Raw genomic sequence first — 15375 nt, forward strand, 5'->3', positions numbered from 1 at the left:
TGCTGTAAAAAAGCTCAGATCTACTCTTTCCACCATCAACCTGTCTCTGGCCATGCCAAAAACACCCAGAAAGAGAAGGACCATTGTTGAGGGGAAGAGGCAAGGAAGTATTCTTAGTTCTCCCTCAAGGTCCAGCTCAGATCTTATTCCTTCTATGGAGCCTTCTGACAATCTTGCCCCAGGGAATTCTCCTTTACCTTACTTATTTTGGGCACCCAAGTTTGGACCTCTCATGTGGATACAGAGTTACAGTTTTCACATATTTCCAATGAGTGTGACTTCATTCTCCAACTCAGTTTTAAGCCTCTGGAGGTGAAGTCTATGTTAGATCATTTGTGTGCATTTCTTACGAGAGCATGAGGCTGGGACAAAAGCTCTCAAGCAAAATCCAATATATTGAACACCTTTTTATTTAGATTTCAAAATAGCCCTGAAATGTGGGTATATCATTGTTTGTATGTATCACAGATGGCACAAGTGGGGACTTAAAGAGGGAAAGCTTTTTTCATTGTCCCTTTAATGGGAATAACTAGATTTTTCTTTACTCAATACTTTTTAAATACCAGTTGCATGCTAAGCAATTTACTTGAGCCTTTTGTGAATACAGAGATAAATCCTATCTGGAACAGAGCAGGTGTTCAGTAAAAAGGTAACTAAAGTTATACCAGTTATTTTATTATCATTACCACTATTATTATTACTACTAACTAGGGGCCCAGTGCATGAATTCGTGCACTTTGAAAGGAACTGTGGGCCGCAAGGTTGTGGTGGGCACAGGGGCGGGTCTCGGCCCCTCCTCCATGCTCCCGCCCAGCTCCTCCCACCACAGCCACAGCCCCCTCTCTGCCTGCAGCCCCACTCCCATCCTGCTGCTGCCACACCCATGCGATTGGGGCTGGCACCAGCAGCAGGTGCAATGGGGGCTGGTACCATCAGTGGGTGTGACCAGAGGCTGCTGCCCTGATTACCCCTCAGGAGCAGGGGGAGGTGGAGAAGCCTTCAGGGGCAATTGGGGCCAGCATCCACCACTCACACCCGCTGATGGTGCCAAGCTATCAGGACCAGTGCCGGGCACCGGCAGCGGGTGCGAGCAGAAGCTCTGGCACTGGCAGCGGGTGCGAGCAAAGCTTGCGCCAGCAGCAGGTGTGAGAGCTGGGCAGGACCATGGGGCACGGGAGCAAAGAATTTTCAGTAACCACCAGAGGCTTGCCCAGATGACAGTGACTGGTGTTGCACCTTGGTCTGGTACCCCTGCTCACCTGCTCCACCATCCTGTCACAGCCGACACCTGCCATGTTTCATGCTCTGCTGCCTGCTGCCAATGTTCTGTGCATGCCCCTGGTGTTCAGCAGACATCATAGCAACTTATTGTTCAGTTGTTACACCATTCGGTCTATTTGCATAATAGGGTTTTATATCCTATATAATAAAGAGGTAATATGCCAATTGACCATCATGCCCTTGCACAAGATGGCTGCCCCCATGTGGTCAAAGATGGCTGCCCCCATATGGTCACAAGATGGCCACCACAAGATGGCCAGCAGGGGAGGGCATTTGTGGGCCATCAGGCCAGCAGGGGAGGGCATTGGGGGGGACCAGGCCTGCAGGAGAGGGCAGTTGGGGGCAACCAGGCCTGCAAGGGACTGCAGTTGGGGGTGACCAGGCTGGCAGGGGAGGGCAGTTGGGCATTGATCAGGCTAGCAGGGGAGTGGTTAGGGAGTGATCAGGCTGGCAGGCAGAAGCGGTTAGGGGCAATCAGGCAGGCAGGCAGGAGAGCCATTGGGAGTCAGCAGTCCCGGATTGTGAGAGCCATGTCTGACTGCCGGTTTAGGCCCCATCCCATAGGAGTCCCAGATTGGAGAGGGTTCAGGCTGGGCTGAGGGACACCACCCCCCAGTGCACAAATTTCATGCACCAGGCCTCTAGTATATAGATAATAATAAAACAGCAGACACTGGGAAGAACAGTGGATGCAGCTATAGGAGATAGGGGTTTCAATCATCACTCTACTGCTTACATATGTGATTGTGGGTGAGTCAGTTCACCTTTCCAAACCTCAGATTCCTTCTTTTTAAAAAAATATATTTTTATTGATTTCAGAGAGGGAGTGGGAGAGAGAGATAGAAGCATCAATGATGAGAGAGAATCATCAATTGGCTGCCTTTTGCATGCCCCACAGTGGGGATGGAGCCCACAATTGGGGCATGTGCCCTGACCAGGAATCGAACTGAGATCTCCTGGTTCATAGGTTGACGCTCTACCACTGAGCCACATGAGCTGAATTCAGTTTTTTTCTTTGTAAAATGGAGAGAATAAATAATATCCATCTGTTCTTTCCTTCCAAGCTTATTGTGAACACCAAATAGTTTTCTGGGAGAGTGCTTTGAGTGGTATAAAGTAAGTTAGAAAAATTTGATTACTATTATTATTTGGGTCATTTTTTTTTTTCAGTGTACCTAGCTTGATGCTAAGGATAATAGCCTGTCCAGAAATGTAAGACACAGTCCAGATGGGGAGACAGAATTTATATGTGTGTATGTGAACAGTACCTGTTTCATTCCTCCACTAGGATATCAATCACACTTTATTATTATTGTTTCTTTTCATGTATGTTTCCCTCATTAGAATGGCTAGCTGGAGGGACTAAAAAACCCATATGACAATATATAGCACTTTATGAGTGTTTACATGGATGGGAATTAGCTATGTCAGGTGGAGTGTTCAGAGAGCTAAGATTTGAGCTGAGTGTTGAGGAATGGTTACAATATAGTTAAGAGATGAGAATAGGAGCATGTATCAAACAAGGAGCAGGACAGAGTCTGATACTTACTTACTCCTGATGTATGCTAGGCATTCTCTATTGGCTACCTAATTTAGTATTTACAATCATCTTGTGAGGAGGGATTATTATACCCACTTCCCAGGTGAAGAAATTTATACTCAAAGAGGTGAAATAACTGCCCAGGGTCCCAGAGCTTGGAAGTAGCAGAACATGGCCTCAAAGACATGTCTACCCAACTCCATATTCTCTGTAGTTATAGTCTAGAATTAGTGCCTGGGATGATAATTCAAGACTAAATCACAGGGGGCCTTGAATTTATGTTAAGGAATTTGAACTTTATTCTGTACATAGTCACTGGGAACATCTTTAAGGAGGAGAAAAACAGTGTAAAAATACTTAGGGTAAATCTTATAACAGTATTAAAATATTAAAGTTAATATTTTTACATTTACTTTAAATTTTTTATAGAAGAAATCTTAATGAATATCAAGATCTAACACCCTTGCATAGTTGTGCATGTGTCTATTTCCATATTGTGTTCATCAGGCCATGATTATTTTTGTGGACATGTTTTACTTATATTATTTTACTAGAGGCCCATTGCATGAAGAGATTCGTGCAATAAGCCTTCCTTCCCCTGGCTGCCAGCACTAGTTTTCCTCCAGCACCCGGAACCCAGGTCTTCACTCCAGCTGCAGTGGAAAAGCCAAGCCTGGAGGCTTCTCTGCTCTGACCAGCACGGAGAAGCCAAGCCTCTTCAGTCTTCAGTCTTCAGTCGTCTTCAGTCTTCGCTTGGGCGGAGCCTTCAGTCTTCGCCCTGTGCCTGCATATGCAAATTAACCACCATCTTTGCTGGGTTAATTTGCATACGCACCCTGATTGGCTGGTGGGCGTAGTGGAGTGACACCAATTTGCATGTTTCTCTTTTATTAGTGTAGATATGCATATATTTTTTTTATCTGGCCCAAGTCCTTGTCAGTTCATACATAACACGTTTTGGTTAAATGCTTGTAAGCATTGACTCATTTGTTTGGGTCTGACTTTTTGCTGTTAAGAAACATGTATTCTTCCAATTGTTTTCTTTTTTTAAAATTTAAATTCTTTATTGTTGACAGTATTACATATGTCTCTTCCCACTCCCCACCCCCTCCCCCCACCATTGACCTCTCCTGGCTGCTTCCGCTGCCCAGTCCATATCCCGTCCTCCTACTGTCTGTGTTCTTTGGTTATGCTTATATTCATGAATACAAGTCCTTTGGTTGATCTCTAACCCCCCTACCCTTCCCTGCCTTCCCTCTGAGGTTTGATGGTCTGTTGGATGCTTCTATAGCTCTGGATCTATTTTTTTTCATCAGTTTATCTTGTTCATTATATTCTACAAATGAGTGGGATCATGTGATATTTACCTTTCTCCATCTGGCTTATTTCGCTTAGCATAACGCTCTCCAGGTCTATCCATGCTGTTGTGAATGTTTAGAGTTCTTTCTTTTTTATAGCAGCGTAGTATTCCATTGTGTAGATGTACCACTCATCTGCTGATGGGAATGGGCTGTTTCCAAATCTTAGCTATTGTAAATTGTGCTACTATGAACACAAGGGTGCATATATACTTGCTGATTGGTGTTTCTGTTTTCTTGGGATGCATTCCTAGAAGTGGGATTACTGGGTCAAATGGGAGTTTCATTTTTAATTTTTTGAGAAAATGCCATACTGTTTTCCACAGTGGCTACAACAGTCTGTATTCTCACCAGCAGTGCATGAAGATTGTTGTTGTTTTAATTTCTTTTCTTTTGGTTAAATTCCTTTGGATCTTATCCCCAAAGTGGATCAACTGGATCACTAAGTATAAAATGTCTCACCTATATGATTTTGCATTTCATCCACACTGCTGCAAGATAGGATAAGCCCGGTGTACAGTGCCACCAAATATTTGTAAGTGCATCCATTTCACCATCCTTTTGCCAGAAATGTCTTATAAAAATTATGTATATTTAGCCCTGGCTGGTTTGGCTCAGTGGACAGAGTGTTGGCCTGCGTACTGAAGGGGACTGGGTTCAGTTCTGGTCAAGGGCATGTGCCTGGGTTGTGGGCTTGATCCCCATTGGGGGTGCGTGTGTGCTGGAGGCAACCAATGATTCTCTCTCATCATTGATGTTTCTATCTCTCTCTCCCTCTCCCTTCCTCTTTGAAATCAATAAGAACATTTAAAAAAATTATGTATATTTATTTTCTACAGACTTACCTGGAAACTGGAGACAGAGGTAGGAAGGCAAGTTAGGAGGCTGATACCATAGTCAAGACCTAAGTGAAAAAATCTTGAGTTTTGATGATGATGAATTTAACAAATTGAAATTTATCATCAAACATTGACTAAGCACCTACTATGTGCCTGGCACTGTACTAAACATATTAGTACTTAATTAAAATATCTCAATATCTTTGTCAAATACTATAGTATTGGTATTAATTATACATATAAGGAAACTGAGAATCAGGAAATTGTTGTGAATACCCTAGGTCAGTGGTCGGCAAACTCATTAGTCAACAGAGCCAAATATCAACAGTATAACCATTGAAATTTCTTTTGAGAGCCAAATTTTTTAAACTTAAACTATATAGGTAGGTACATTGTTATTAACTTAATTAGGGTACTCGTAAGGCTTAGGAAGAGCCACACTCAAGGGGCCAAAGAGCCACATGTGGCTCACCAGCTGCAGTTTGCCGAACATGGCCCTAGGTCACAAAAATACAAACTTCAGAGCTGATTTTCAAACAAAGACTTTATGAATATATAAATGCTGGAAGAATTATAAAGAAACAAAAATCCAGAGTTGTTAGTGACCAAAGAGAAATGGTGCCAAAGGAGGTGGCCTAGATAGCTTTGATATTGTGTAGTTTTCCATTTGGATAACCATTAAAGTTTTTTATATATTTTTTTTTCTTCCAGGAGACTCTGACAGTTTCAGCAAAGTGTGGCCTCCAGGAGAAAAGCCAACCACCATCCGCCCCCCAGTGAGACCTCCAGATCCTTTCTGCCGGGCAGCTACTCCCCAGAAAACAAAGCCAGATATTGTAGTTGGCAATGCAGGGGAAATCCCATCATCTGTGTAAGTGGGGTTATTCTTCATCCTTGACCTAAGGCCAAACTTAGGCCACCAGGAAGGCTTTCAGGATTACCATTATGGTTTTGAAGGGTGTACAGTGCACAATCCTAGGCATCATTCACTTCATAGTCTAGGGAAATGCACAGACCAGCTCTGTTCAGAATGTTCTACTCTACATTGAAGGCTGAGAGATTTCCCCAAAGCTGACGAGCTTGAACCTTAGTGCCTAATAGGAGAACCATTGTTTCTAGCTATATTGATGTCTGATGGGTGGTAAGATTACCTTCTGTTTTCATGCTCCCTTGGCTCTGGAATTATTCTTTTTCTCTTGTTATTGCTACTGGTTTTAAAAGTAATTTAATGAACAGATTCATTCATTGTACTTATGCCTTAAGGCTCTTTTTTTTTTTTTTTAAAGCAAGGTATGACTTTTTAAAAATCTTCCAAAATGACTCAGCTTTTCCAGAGAACCTCTTACAGGGTATGAGCTGAGCCGATGTCCCACACATTACCTGAAGCTGGGCTGCAAACCAAGGAGCCAGAGGTAAAGCTTCCATAGCCAAACTGGCTGGCCTCTCCTCAGTCATTGCCTGAGACCCCTCTCAGGATATTTCCTCCTGGTGTTTCTTTTTTTGTCTCTCTTGTTTTCCATAATTGTAAAATCAGGCAATTTTTATTTTATTTATTTATTTTTAATATGTTTTTATTGATATTAGAGAGAAGAGAAGGGAGAGAATAAGAGAGAGAAGCATTGATGTGAGAGAGAAACATCAATTGGCTGCCTCCTACATGCGCCCTACTGGGGATTGAACCTGCAACCCAGTCATGTGCCCTGACAAGGAATCGAACTGGTGACCTTCATTGCAGCACGACCAACTGAGCCACACCAGCCAGGGCATGGAACCAATTTTTTAAAAGCTTTCTCCATTTTGACTAATTAGCTGAGTGTATTTACACAATGCCAAACATTATACTTTGAAATGTAGGACTTGTTTCACTTATTTCTCCCAAGAATAGCCTGAATGGGCAACATACTTAGACCATTCTGAACCAACAGGTAGCAAGAGATATCAACCGTAGAACTGAGGGCGCCTATTATTCCTGAACCATTTCACATTCTCATACTTGGGTTTTTCCCTCAGACCCAAGTTCTTTGTAAGGTAAGGCAGACCCTGGCATTGATGGCCCATCTGGTTCATATTTTCTTGTTCTTCCATTGGCCATTAGTTCTCATACAAATTCCAAATCAATTCATGGGACTTGATTGGCTTCTGTTTACAGGGTGGCTTCCAGGACCAGGTTCTTTGAAACAGCTTCTCGGAAAATAGGAAGGTAAGAAACAGGTGACTGAAGAAAAACAAAATAACTTTTTAATGAATGTATCATAAGCATCTCATTTGCTCTTTTATATTCTCTTTTTCTTTCTCTGTATTTCTGTCTCTGTTTGTCCCTCTTTCCCACAACTCTGTCTCCATCTGTCACCCTGTATTTTAATCTTTTTTTCTCTATCTTTTGTCACTTTATTTGTCTCTCATGCACTCTGTTTCTTTCAGTGTCTGTCATTCTCAGTCTCTATCAGTCTCTCTTTGTCTTTTTCTACTTATGTCTGTTTCTGTCTTTGTCCCTCTGTTTCACTGTTTCACTATTTTTATTTTTCTGTCTCTCTCTCCTCAGGTTTTTCTTTCTTTATCTGTCTCTGTACGTTGTATCTTTGCCTCCCTGACTGCCTTTCCATACCTTACTCTTTCTGCTTCTCTCTCTCTCTCTCTCTCTCTCTCTCTCTCTCTCTCTCTCTCTCTGTCTGTCTCAGCACTCAAATGCCAAGCAGTATTATAAAAACATTGCACTCAATGTAGGTCTTATTTTTTGTTAGTTTACTTTTTTACACCTATTATATTCTTAAGGGGAAGCTAGCAAGAATATATAGAATGCAACACTCTAACATAAACAGCCTTAGAAAAACATAGTCCTAATTTCAGAGGTAAACATTCTACTTTGGTGATTGTTCTCATATTAGCTGCACATATAAATCACCTTGAAAATTTTAAAGGAAAAAACAAACACAGAATCCTGCCTTCTACTCTAGACACACTAAACTAAAATCTCTAAGAGTAGGGCCTGAGAATCTTTTTGTTTTATTTCACCTCTCTCTCTCTCTCTCTCTCTCTCTCTCTCTCTCTCTCTCTCTCTCTTTCTCTCCCCCTCTCCCTCCCTCCCTCCCTCATTCCTTTCCCTTCTTCCTTCTTTTCAAGTACTGATACAGACTGTCCAAGACCTGACATTTGGGACTGTTTTAACTAGAACACCTGGACAAATGATTGCTTAGCCTCAGGGACTCTTGTGAATTTGCTCCATGTTGCTTATGAGAAAGTTTGAAATTATGCTTCTGGATGGGTGACAAGAGTATAACTCTTGTAGGTCATTAGTTAAACACAGAAAAATGTGCCATTACCAGTAGTGAACTGAGGTAGGTTTGACATCATCTAGTCAAAACATGTCCTCACCAGGACATGATTCTCCACAGCAGGTCACCTTTTAAGCATGATAATGCATATTCAGAGTTGACTGAGTTGTAAAAATAATCATTCTTTTGGTGATGGGAAAGATAGACATGGAAGTAAAGACTGGAGGCAGGGAGACCAGTAAAGACCAGAGGCTAATCATCCTGGCAAGAGTTTATGAGGACCTGACCTCTGGCATTGCCAATAGGAATAAAATGGAACAAGAGATTTTTAGATAGATTCAATAAGACGTTGTTGACTTTTCAAATATGGAACATTGGAGAAGGATTAAGAGAGGAAAATCTAATTTGGGTAATTAAATAGATGTTAATAATAATTAATCATGGAGGAGAAGGTTTTGTGAAAAACTTGCTCTACTCAGTTTTGGACACAGTGTTTTTGAAGGCCCTATGGGACATCCAGATAAAGATTTTCACTAGGTAACTGCAACTTAGACTACTATTTGGGGTTGGACCTACAGATATTTAGGGTAGAACTTTTTAGTATAGCTATCACACTTCATGGGGATATTCACATATACAAAAATGTGAATAGTAGCTCTTTTGGGAGGGGGGATCCTCAGTATATGGTGGTGATTAAAAGCATGGATGGGAATACAATCACTCAGGGAATAGGTGTAAACAGACTTAGGAGAGAAGAAAAAAATAATGTTGAAGATAGAGCCTTGAGACCAGCTGTTGTCTGGGATATTCTGTCCACACTATATGGGGGTTTGACTCTTCAGGATTGTCTTTTACTTCCAGCTGTCTTTAGACAAGTCTAATTTAGGATTAATCTAAGTACATCAAGAGGCCAGGCAAGGCTGGTTTGGTCTTCATGTCAAAAAAGGATTCATGTTTCACATGGCATTTGCCCTCCATCCTTGCCCTTCTCTCTATTAGAGATAATTACAGAATGTAGTGTTTGGTCTCAGGCCAATTTCTCTGGGCTCCCTTAGTCTTCCACAGTCTGGCACACAAGGTCTGTCACCTGAAAGATGTTATTGTGTCTGGGAGACTGGCTCTCTAAATCTGCCAGAGAGGTAGTTCAATCTACAAGCATGGAGCTCAAGGCTTTGAAAAATCTAGATGAAATCACATCCCCATTTTTAAATTGACACTGGCATGTAAGGACCCTTACCCTTGCTTTGCCTTTCTAGTTCTGATTTCTAGAGTCTTAGTGAAATGTCTTTCCTCTTTTACCCACAGTTCTCAAGGCAGACTTCCTGGAGATGAGAGTTGAAGACTCAGGTATGTAGTCTCCCACCCCTGATTATAGAACCTTGTAAACATGAACCTTCTTTAAAAAAATAAAATAAAATTTATACACACAAACACACACACACAATAGTGGCCTTGTGCATGAAATTCATGCACGGGGGTGGGGGAGGGGGATGCACCCTCTCCAATCTGGGACCCCTCGGGGGATGTCTGACTGTGGGATCGGGCCTACACCGGCAGTCAAACATCCCTCTCACAATCCAGCACTGCTGGCTCCTAACTGCTTACCTACCTGCCAGCCTGATTGCCCCTACCACTCTGCCTGCCAGCCTGATCGCCCCCAACTGACCCCTCTTCTGGCCTGCTCACCCCTTACTTCCCTCCACCAGCCTGCCCTCCCCCAACTGTCCCCCCACTGGCCTGCTCACCCCCAACTGCCCCTCCTGCCAGCCTGCTTGCCCCTAATTGCCTCCCTGCTGGCCTGATTGCCCCCCCCTGCCCCCCCCTGCCAGCCTGCTCGCCCCCAACTGCCCTCCCCTTCTGGCCTGATCACCTCCAACTGTCTTCCCCTGCCACCCTGATTGCCCCTTACCGCCTCTGCCTCAGCCCTGCCACCACGGCTTTGTCCAGAAGGTCTCCTGGTCTAATTATCATATAATGCTTTTATTTGTGTGTATATATTAGAGGTCCGGTGCATGAAATTTGTGCACTCAGGGGGTCCCTCAGCCTGGCCTGTGCCCTCTCACATCCAGAAGCCCTCAGGGGATGGCCAACTGCCATGGAGGCAGAAGAGGCTCCCACCACCACTGCTGCACTAGCCAGCCATGAGCCTAGCTTCTGGCTGAGAGGCTCTCCCCCTGTGGGAGTGCACTGACCACCAGAGGGCAGCTCCTGCATTGAGCATCTGCCCCTGGTGGTCAGTGCACATCATAGTGACTGGTCATTCCACAATTTGGTCCATTTGCATATTAGCCTTTTATTATATAGGACTAGAGGCCCTGTGCACAAAAATTTGTACACTCGGAGGGGGGACCCTCAGCCCGGCCTGTGCCCTCTCGCAGTCTGGGACCCCTAAGGGGATGTCCACCTGCTGGCTTAGGCTGCTCCCCGGGATATCGGGCCTAAGCTGGCAGTCAGACATCTCTCTGGCAGCCCGGGAGCCCTCCTGGGATGTCCACTTGCCAGCAGAGAGCAGGCCTAAGCTGCAGTCGGACATCCTTAGCACTGCTGAGGAGGCGGGAGAGGCTTCTGCCACCACTGCTGTGCTGTTAGCCATCAGCCTGGCTTGTGGCTGAGCAGAGCTCTCTCTGTGGGAGCGCACTGACCACCAGGGGGCAGCTCCTGCATTGAGCATCTGCCCCTGGTGGTCAGTGTGTGTCATAGTGACCAGTCATTCCCAGTCGTTCTGCTGTTAGGGTCAATTTGCATATTACCCTTTTATTATATAGGATAGAGGCCTGGTGCATGGGTAGGGGCCAGCTGGTTTGCCCTGAAGGGTGTCCCGGATCAGGGTGGAGGTCCTGCTTGGGTGCCTGGCCAGCCTGGGTGAGGGGCTGATGGCTGTTGGCCAAGACCCCCAGCGGGGACCCTCACCCCATGGGGGTGTGGACAGCCTGGGTGAGGGGCTGAGGGCTGTTTTCAGGCTGGCCACAGCCTCTTTAGTGTGGGGGAGTCCCGCTGTTGTGCCTGGCCAGAGTGGGTAACGGGCTGATGGCTGTTTGCAGCCTGGCCACGCCCCCCAGTGACCCAAGCTCCCAGCCTCTCCTTATTTTTTTTTTCTTTTCTGGGATTTATTTATCTTCTATAATTGAAACTTTGTAGCCTTGAGTGTAGCCCAGGTCCAGCCAGGGCAGGTGGGAAGCTTGGCTTCCTCCATCTCCAGGGGCAACCCAAGCCTCCTGCTTGCTCCAGCTCTGTGGCCGTCGCCATGTTAGTTGCATTAATTTGCATACTCGCTCCGTATTGGCTTGTGGGTGTGGCTTGTTGGTGTGGCTTGAGTGTAGTGGAGGGACGGTTAATTTGCACGTTTCTCTTTTATTATATAGTATGTTTTTGTTGATTTCAGAGAGAGGGAGAGGGAGAGAGAGAAACCTTAATGAGAATCATCAATCAGCTGCCTCTTGCACACCTCCCACTGGGGATTGAGCCCTCAACCCCGGCCTGTGCTCTGACTGGGAATTGAACTGTGGCCTCCTGTTCATGGGACAGTGCTCAACCACTGAGCCACACTGGCTGGGCACACATAAGACTTCTTTATGGGATCTGATTTTCTGATGATTGGAATACTGTGTTGGTTCAGAGACTGGAAACTTGCCTCCATGTCTCAGTTCATTACCCTATAATTACTTACTGCCTTCTAATTCTGAGATTCTCTGTGTTTTTCAGTTTCTTTCTTCTTTCTTTTCTTCCTCCCCAGCAAAACTACAGTGTAGTTTTACAAATTGCTTTTGAATCAAGTTTATTAGGAATCCTAGACTGTGACATTTGGGGCAAGTACATTTCATTCTCTGAGCCTCAATTTCCCAATCTGTAAAATGAAAAGGTTGTAACTTTCTTACTCTGGCATTCTTTGGGTCTATAAGATGATCAGTAACTTCTCTTTTGGCATTATAGCAGGAACCAAGAGTCCAGCTTAGTATCTGTAGTAGGACTTCATTCTTTCAGACCCAATCACTATTTCAGTGTTACCCCTCTGAAACTTCCTTCTTAGTCCTTCATATTTGTTTGATGTAAAGCACTTTCACATCCATTAGCTCATTTGATGCATAGCAAATGCTAGATATAGGGAGGATAATATGCATTTTAATTCAATGAATAAGGAACTGAAGTTCATAGGGGATAAGTAACTTGCTATAGTCAGCAGGAGCCATGAAGATCATAGAAATGTTTTTATCTAGGAGTTCTGATTGTTTGACTATCAGATTGCTGGCATAACATGAACCAATATACACAGAAATGAGATCCAGGTGTCTGTCCCAGGCTTCCTTTTTTTTTTATTATCACTGGCAGTCCTCAGAGATGCACAGGTAGATAAGCTTTTTCCTTACCAGCCCTCATGGAGGTGAAGTCCCAGTAAAAGGAAGTGTGGAAATATTGTAGTGTTATAAATGCTATAAAGGCAGTGGCCATGTTATAGGGTGGGGGATAATCTCAGAGGTATCAAGCTTCTGCATCCCCTGTAGACTTTGAGGCGATTAGAGTTGAGGCCAAAGGCACACAGTTTCTATTACTGAGTATAGGGACCATCTTAGGCCCTGTTTCATGGGATCAGAGTTATAAGGGCCTTTTCCTAGCCAGTTCCTATTATTCAGATTAGCTACCAAATGCATGCTTAGCTACCTATCAAGGAGGCCCCACTACTCAGTGGCTGTTAAGTGTATAACCAGTCTTAGCTAATTTCCTACTCTCTTCTTTCCCTTTCAGGTTTGAAAACCTTGGCCTCTGAAGACCCTTTCCAGGTTTTGGAAGGATCTTCAAACCCTGTGTGCTGAGTCATTTTGTGCTGAAGAACAGCTCCTTCCTAGCCCTGCACCTTTAGGCTCTAGGATGCTATAAATAGGGGGCACATGTCCTAGAACAGGTTTATTTCTCCTCTTTATTCTGTCTTTATCCCGTCAGAAGTTCTATTTTGAGCTCCTGAACGACTGTGAATGGCTAAACTCCCTCAAGCCAGACTCTGCAGAAACCAAGCTATCCACTGACCTGAGTTGAAGAGGGGAGCTCAGTTTTCAACTCTTCCTGAACTTCCTGCCTCCTCAAAAGGACATCGAACTCTGAATGATTTGGGACTAACCACTGATTTCAAAAATCTTACCCTGAACTGAAAACTACTTGGGTTGGGGCCTTACCTAGGAAGCAGGGAAGTAGGAATGTTTGCTAAACATCAGAGAATCATAACATGTCTCTTACTGATGATATGGACCCTGGTGCCAGGTTGGAGCTCTCATGCTGCAATATATTGCCAAGAACCTGTCTGCTTCTGTGGGGCCAGACAGCTTGGGTGATGTCCCCCCACAAACTGTCCATGTGAACTCAGGAAGGTAGCCTTCCTGCTCTTACATACAACCACCTAAGACAAATCTGCAAAGCACATTTTGCAGGTCAAAGCCTAAGTCTGTTTGAATTATTCTTCTGCCTGTTTTGCCCTGGCAGCTTCCTTTCCAAGTAAGCAGGAAAGAAATAAAGAAAAGCTGAAAACATTTCTTTAAAGAAGGGAGCTGGTATTTGTCTTGCAGGAGTTCAATTTTTGGGTCAAATGCTGGGAAAAAATGTTAAGATGGATTGAGGCCAGGCAGCTGTCACATTGCATCATATTTGTCTTCTGCAGTTAATTGCTTTTATCTCCTGAAAGAAGCAGTTTTTAACCCAGTGCTCATGGATTCAGGAACTTCACGAAGCCTCTGAAATGGTGTTCAGAATTCCTCAATAATTTCTTTTTCTGGAGAGATGTTCATAACATTCCACTGAATTTCAAATGGGCCTGTGACCCAATAAAGGTTAAGAACCACAGCCTTCAGATAGACTCTTTTTACAACTCATATAGTATTTGATTGGTAGGGTCTTGCAAAATCATTTAGTGTAATTGCCTAGTTTACATAACACATTAGGAGCCATGCTTAAAGAAGATCCCAAGACCTTGGGCTCCTATTCAAGGTTCTTTCCATTACACCACAGTTACCTAGCAAGGGGTATTATGATGGGTGGATTTAGTGGTCATTATTTGGGGGGTTTGGCTTTTACTCTCTTAATTCCCCACATATTTGTCACCAAATGAAAAACTCCCAGACAAAAGCTCTTAGTTTTCTTCATTTGCCATCTAGATCATTGGAAAGGAACTAAAACATAATTGGTCCAGTTATTGAAAAATCTGAGTAGACATTTCTGATTCCATTTTGTTAAAGGGAAGGTGCTAGAGCAATGTCATTGCTTATTTTACTATGTAGATGCCAATGGCACAAAACAAGTTCTCAGAGTATCAACCCAAGGGTCTTTCAACTCTACTTTCTTTAGGTGACTATTTTACCATATAAAGATATCTTCTTCCAGTAGTAGAGCACACACTGGAGATGACGAATAGGCCTTTCATCTGGGTACTATTTTGTTTCTATCATATATGCACACTCATTGCTTCAGATGATCCTCACACAGCCATATCATTTAGGCAGAGCTCTAGTGTGTGGCCTTAGATAAATCCCTTCTGAGTCTGTTTCTCCATTTAAAAAAATATATATTTTTTATTGATTTTCCACAGAAAGGAAGGGAGAGGGATAGAGAGTTAGAAACATCGATGAGAGAGAAACATCGATCAGCTGCCTCCTACACACCCCCCACTGGGAATGTGCCCGCAACCATGGTACATGCTCTTGACCAGAATCGAACCTGGGACCTCTCAGTCCACAGGCCGACCCTTTATCCACTGAGCCAAACCAGTCAGGGCTGTTTCTCCATTTTAAAGGGTTACTTTATATCCAGTTATCTGTAGCTAATGGACATGAGAATCACCTAGAGAGATAAGTGGCAGATGGGAGATGAGCAGGAGTTTTCTCTCATTTTATTGAGACTTAGAGAGGTGACATAACTTGTTCTAGGAAGTAGATTGGGATGTAGGTTTTCTGTGTTCACCTATGCTACACTGCTTCTGTAGCAGAGGAGAATCAGTCCTCCAAAACCTCAGCACTTCTGGGAAATTTCAGGAGTGTTAAGCTCTTAATTACTTCAACCCAATTGTTTCAAAACAGATTGATTTTTCCCCTGTTGGAGTATATCCT

At 43.8% G+C, this 15375-nt stretch overlaps 1 protein-coding gene across 3 annotated transcripts in view; it reads left to right on the forward strand.

Annotated features, from left to right (window-relative positions):
• The window catches only part of OPHN1 (oligophrenin 1), a 604444-nt gene extending 589539 nt beyond the window's left edge, over positions 1-14905 (forward strand). For all 3 annotated transcript variants that reach the window (XM_036304626.1, XM_036304628.1, XM_036304627.1), the window contains 4 exons: positions 5730-5889; positions 7168-7218; positions 9596-9637; positions 13031-14905. In XM_036304626.1, the coding sequence (XP_036160519.1) occupies positions 5730-5889; positions 7168-7218; positions 9596-9629 (245 nt within the window). In that variant the 3' untranslated portion in view covers positions 9630-9637; positions 13031-14905. The remainder of the gene's footprint in view (positions 1-5729; positions 5890-7167; positions 7219-9595; positions 9638-13030) is intronic.
• Positions 14906-15375: the final 470 nt, after the last annotated feature.

This window comes from Myotis myotis, unplaced genomic scaffold (assembly GCF_014108235.1).
Source record: "Myotis myotis isolate mMyoMyo1 unplaced genomic scaffold, mMyoMyo1.p scaffold_m19_p_4, whole genome shotgun sequence".
NCBI classification, from domain to species: domain Eukaryota; kingdom Metazoa; phylum Chordata; class Mammalia; order Chiroptera; family Vespertilionidae; genus Myotis; species Myotis myotis.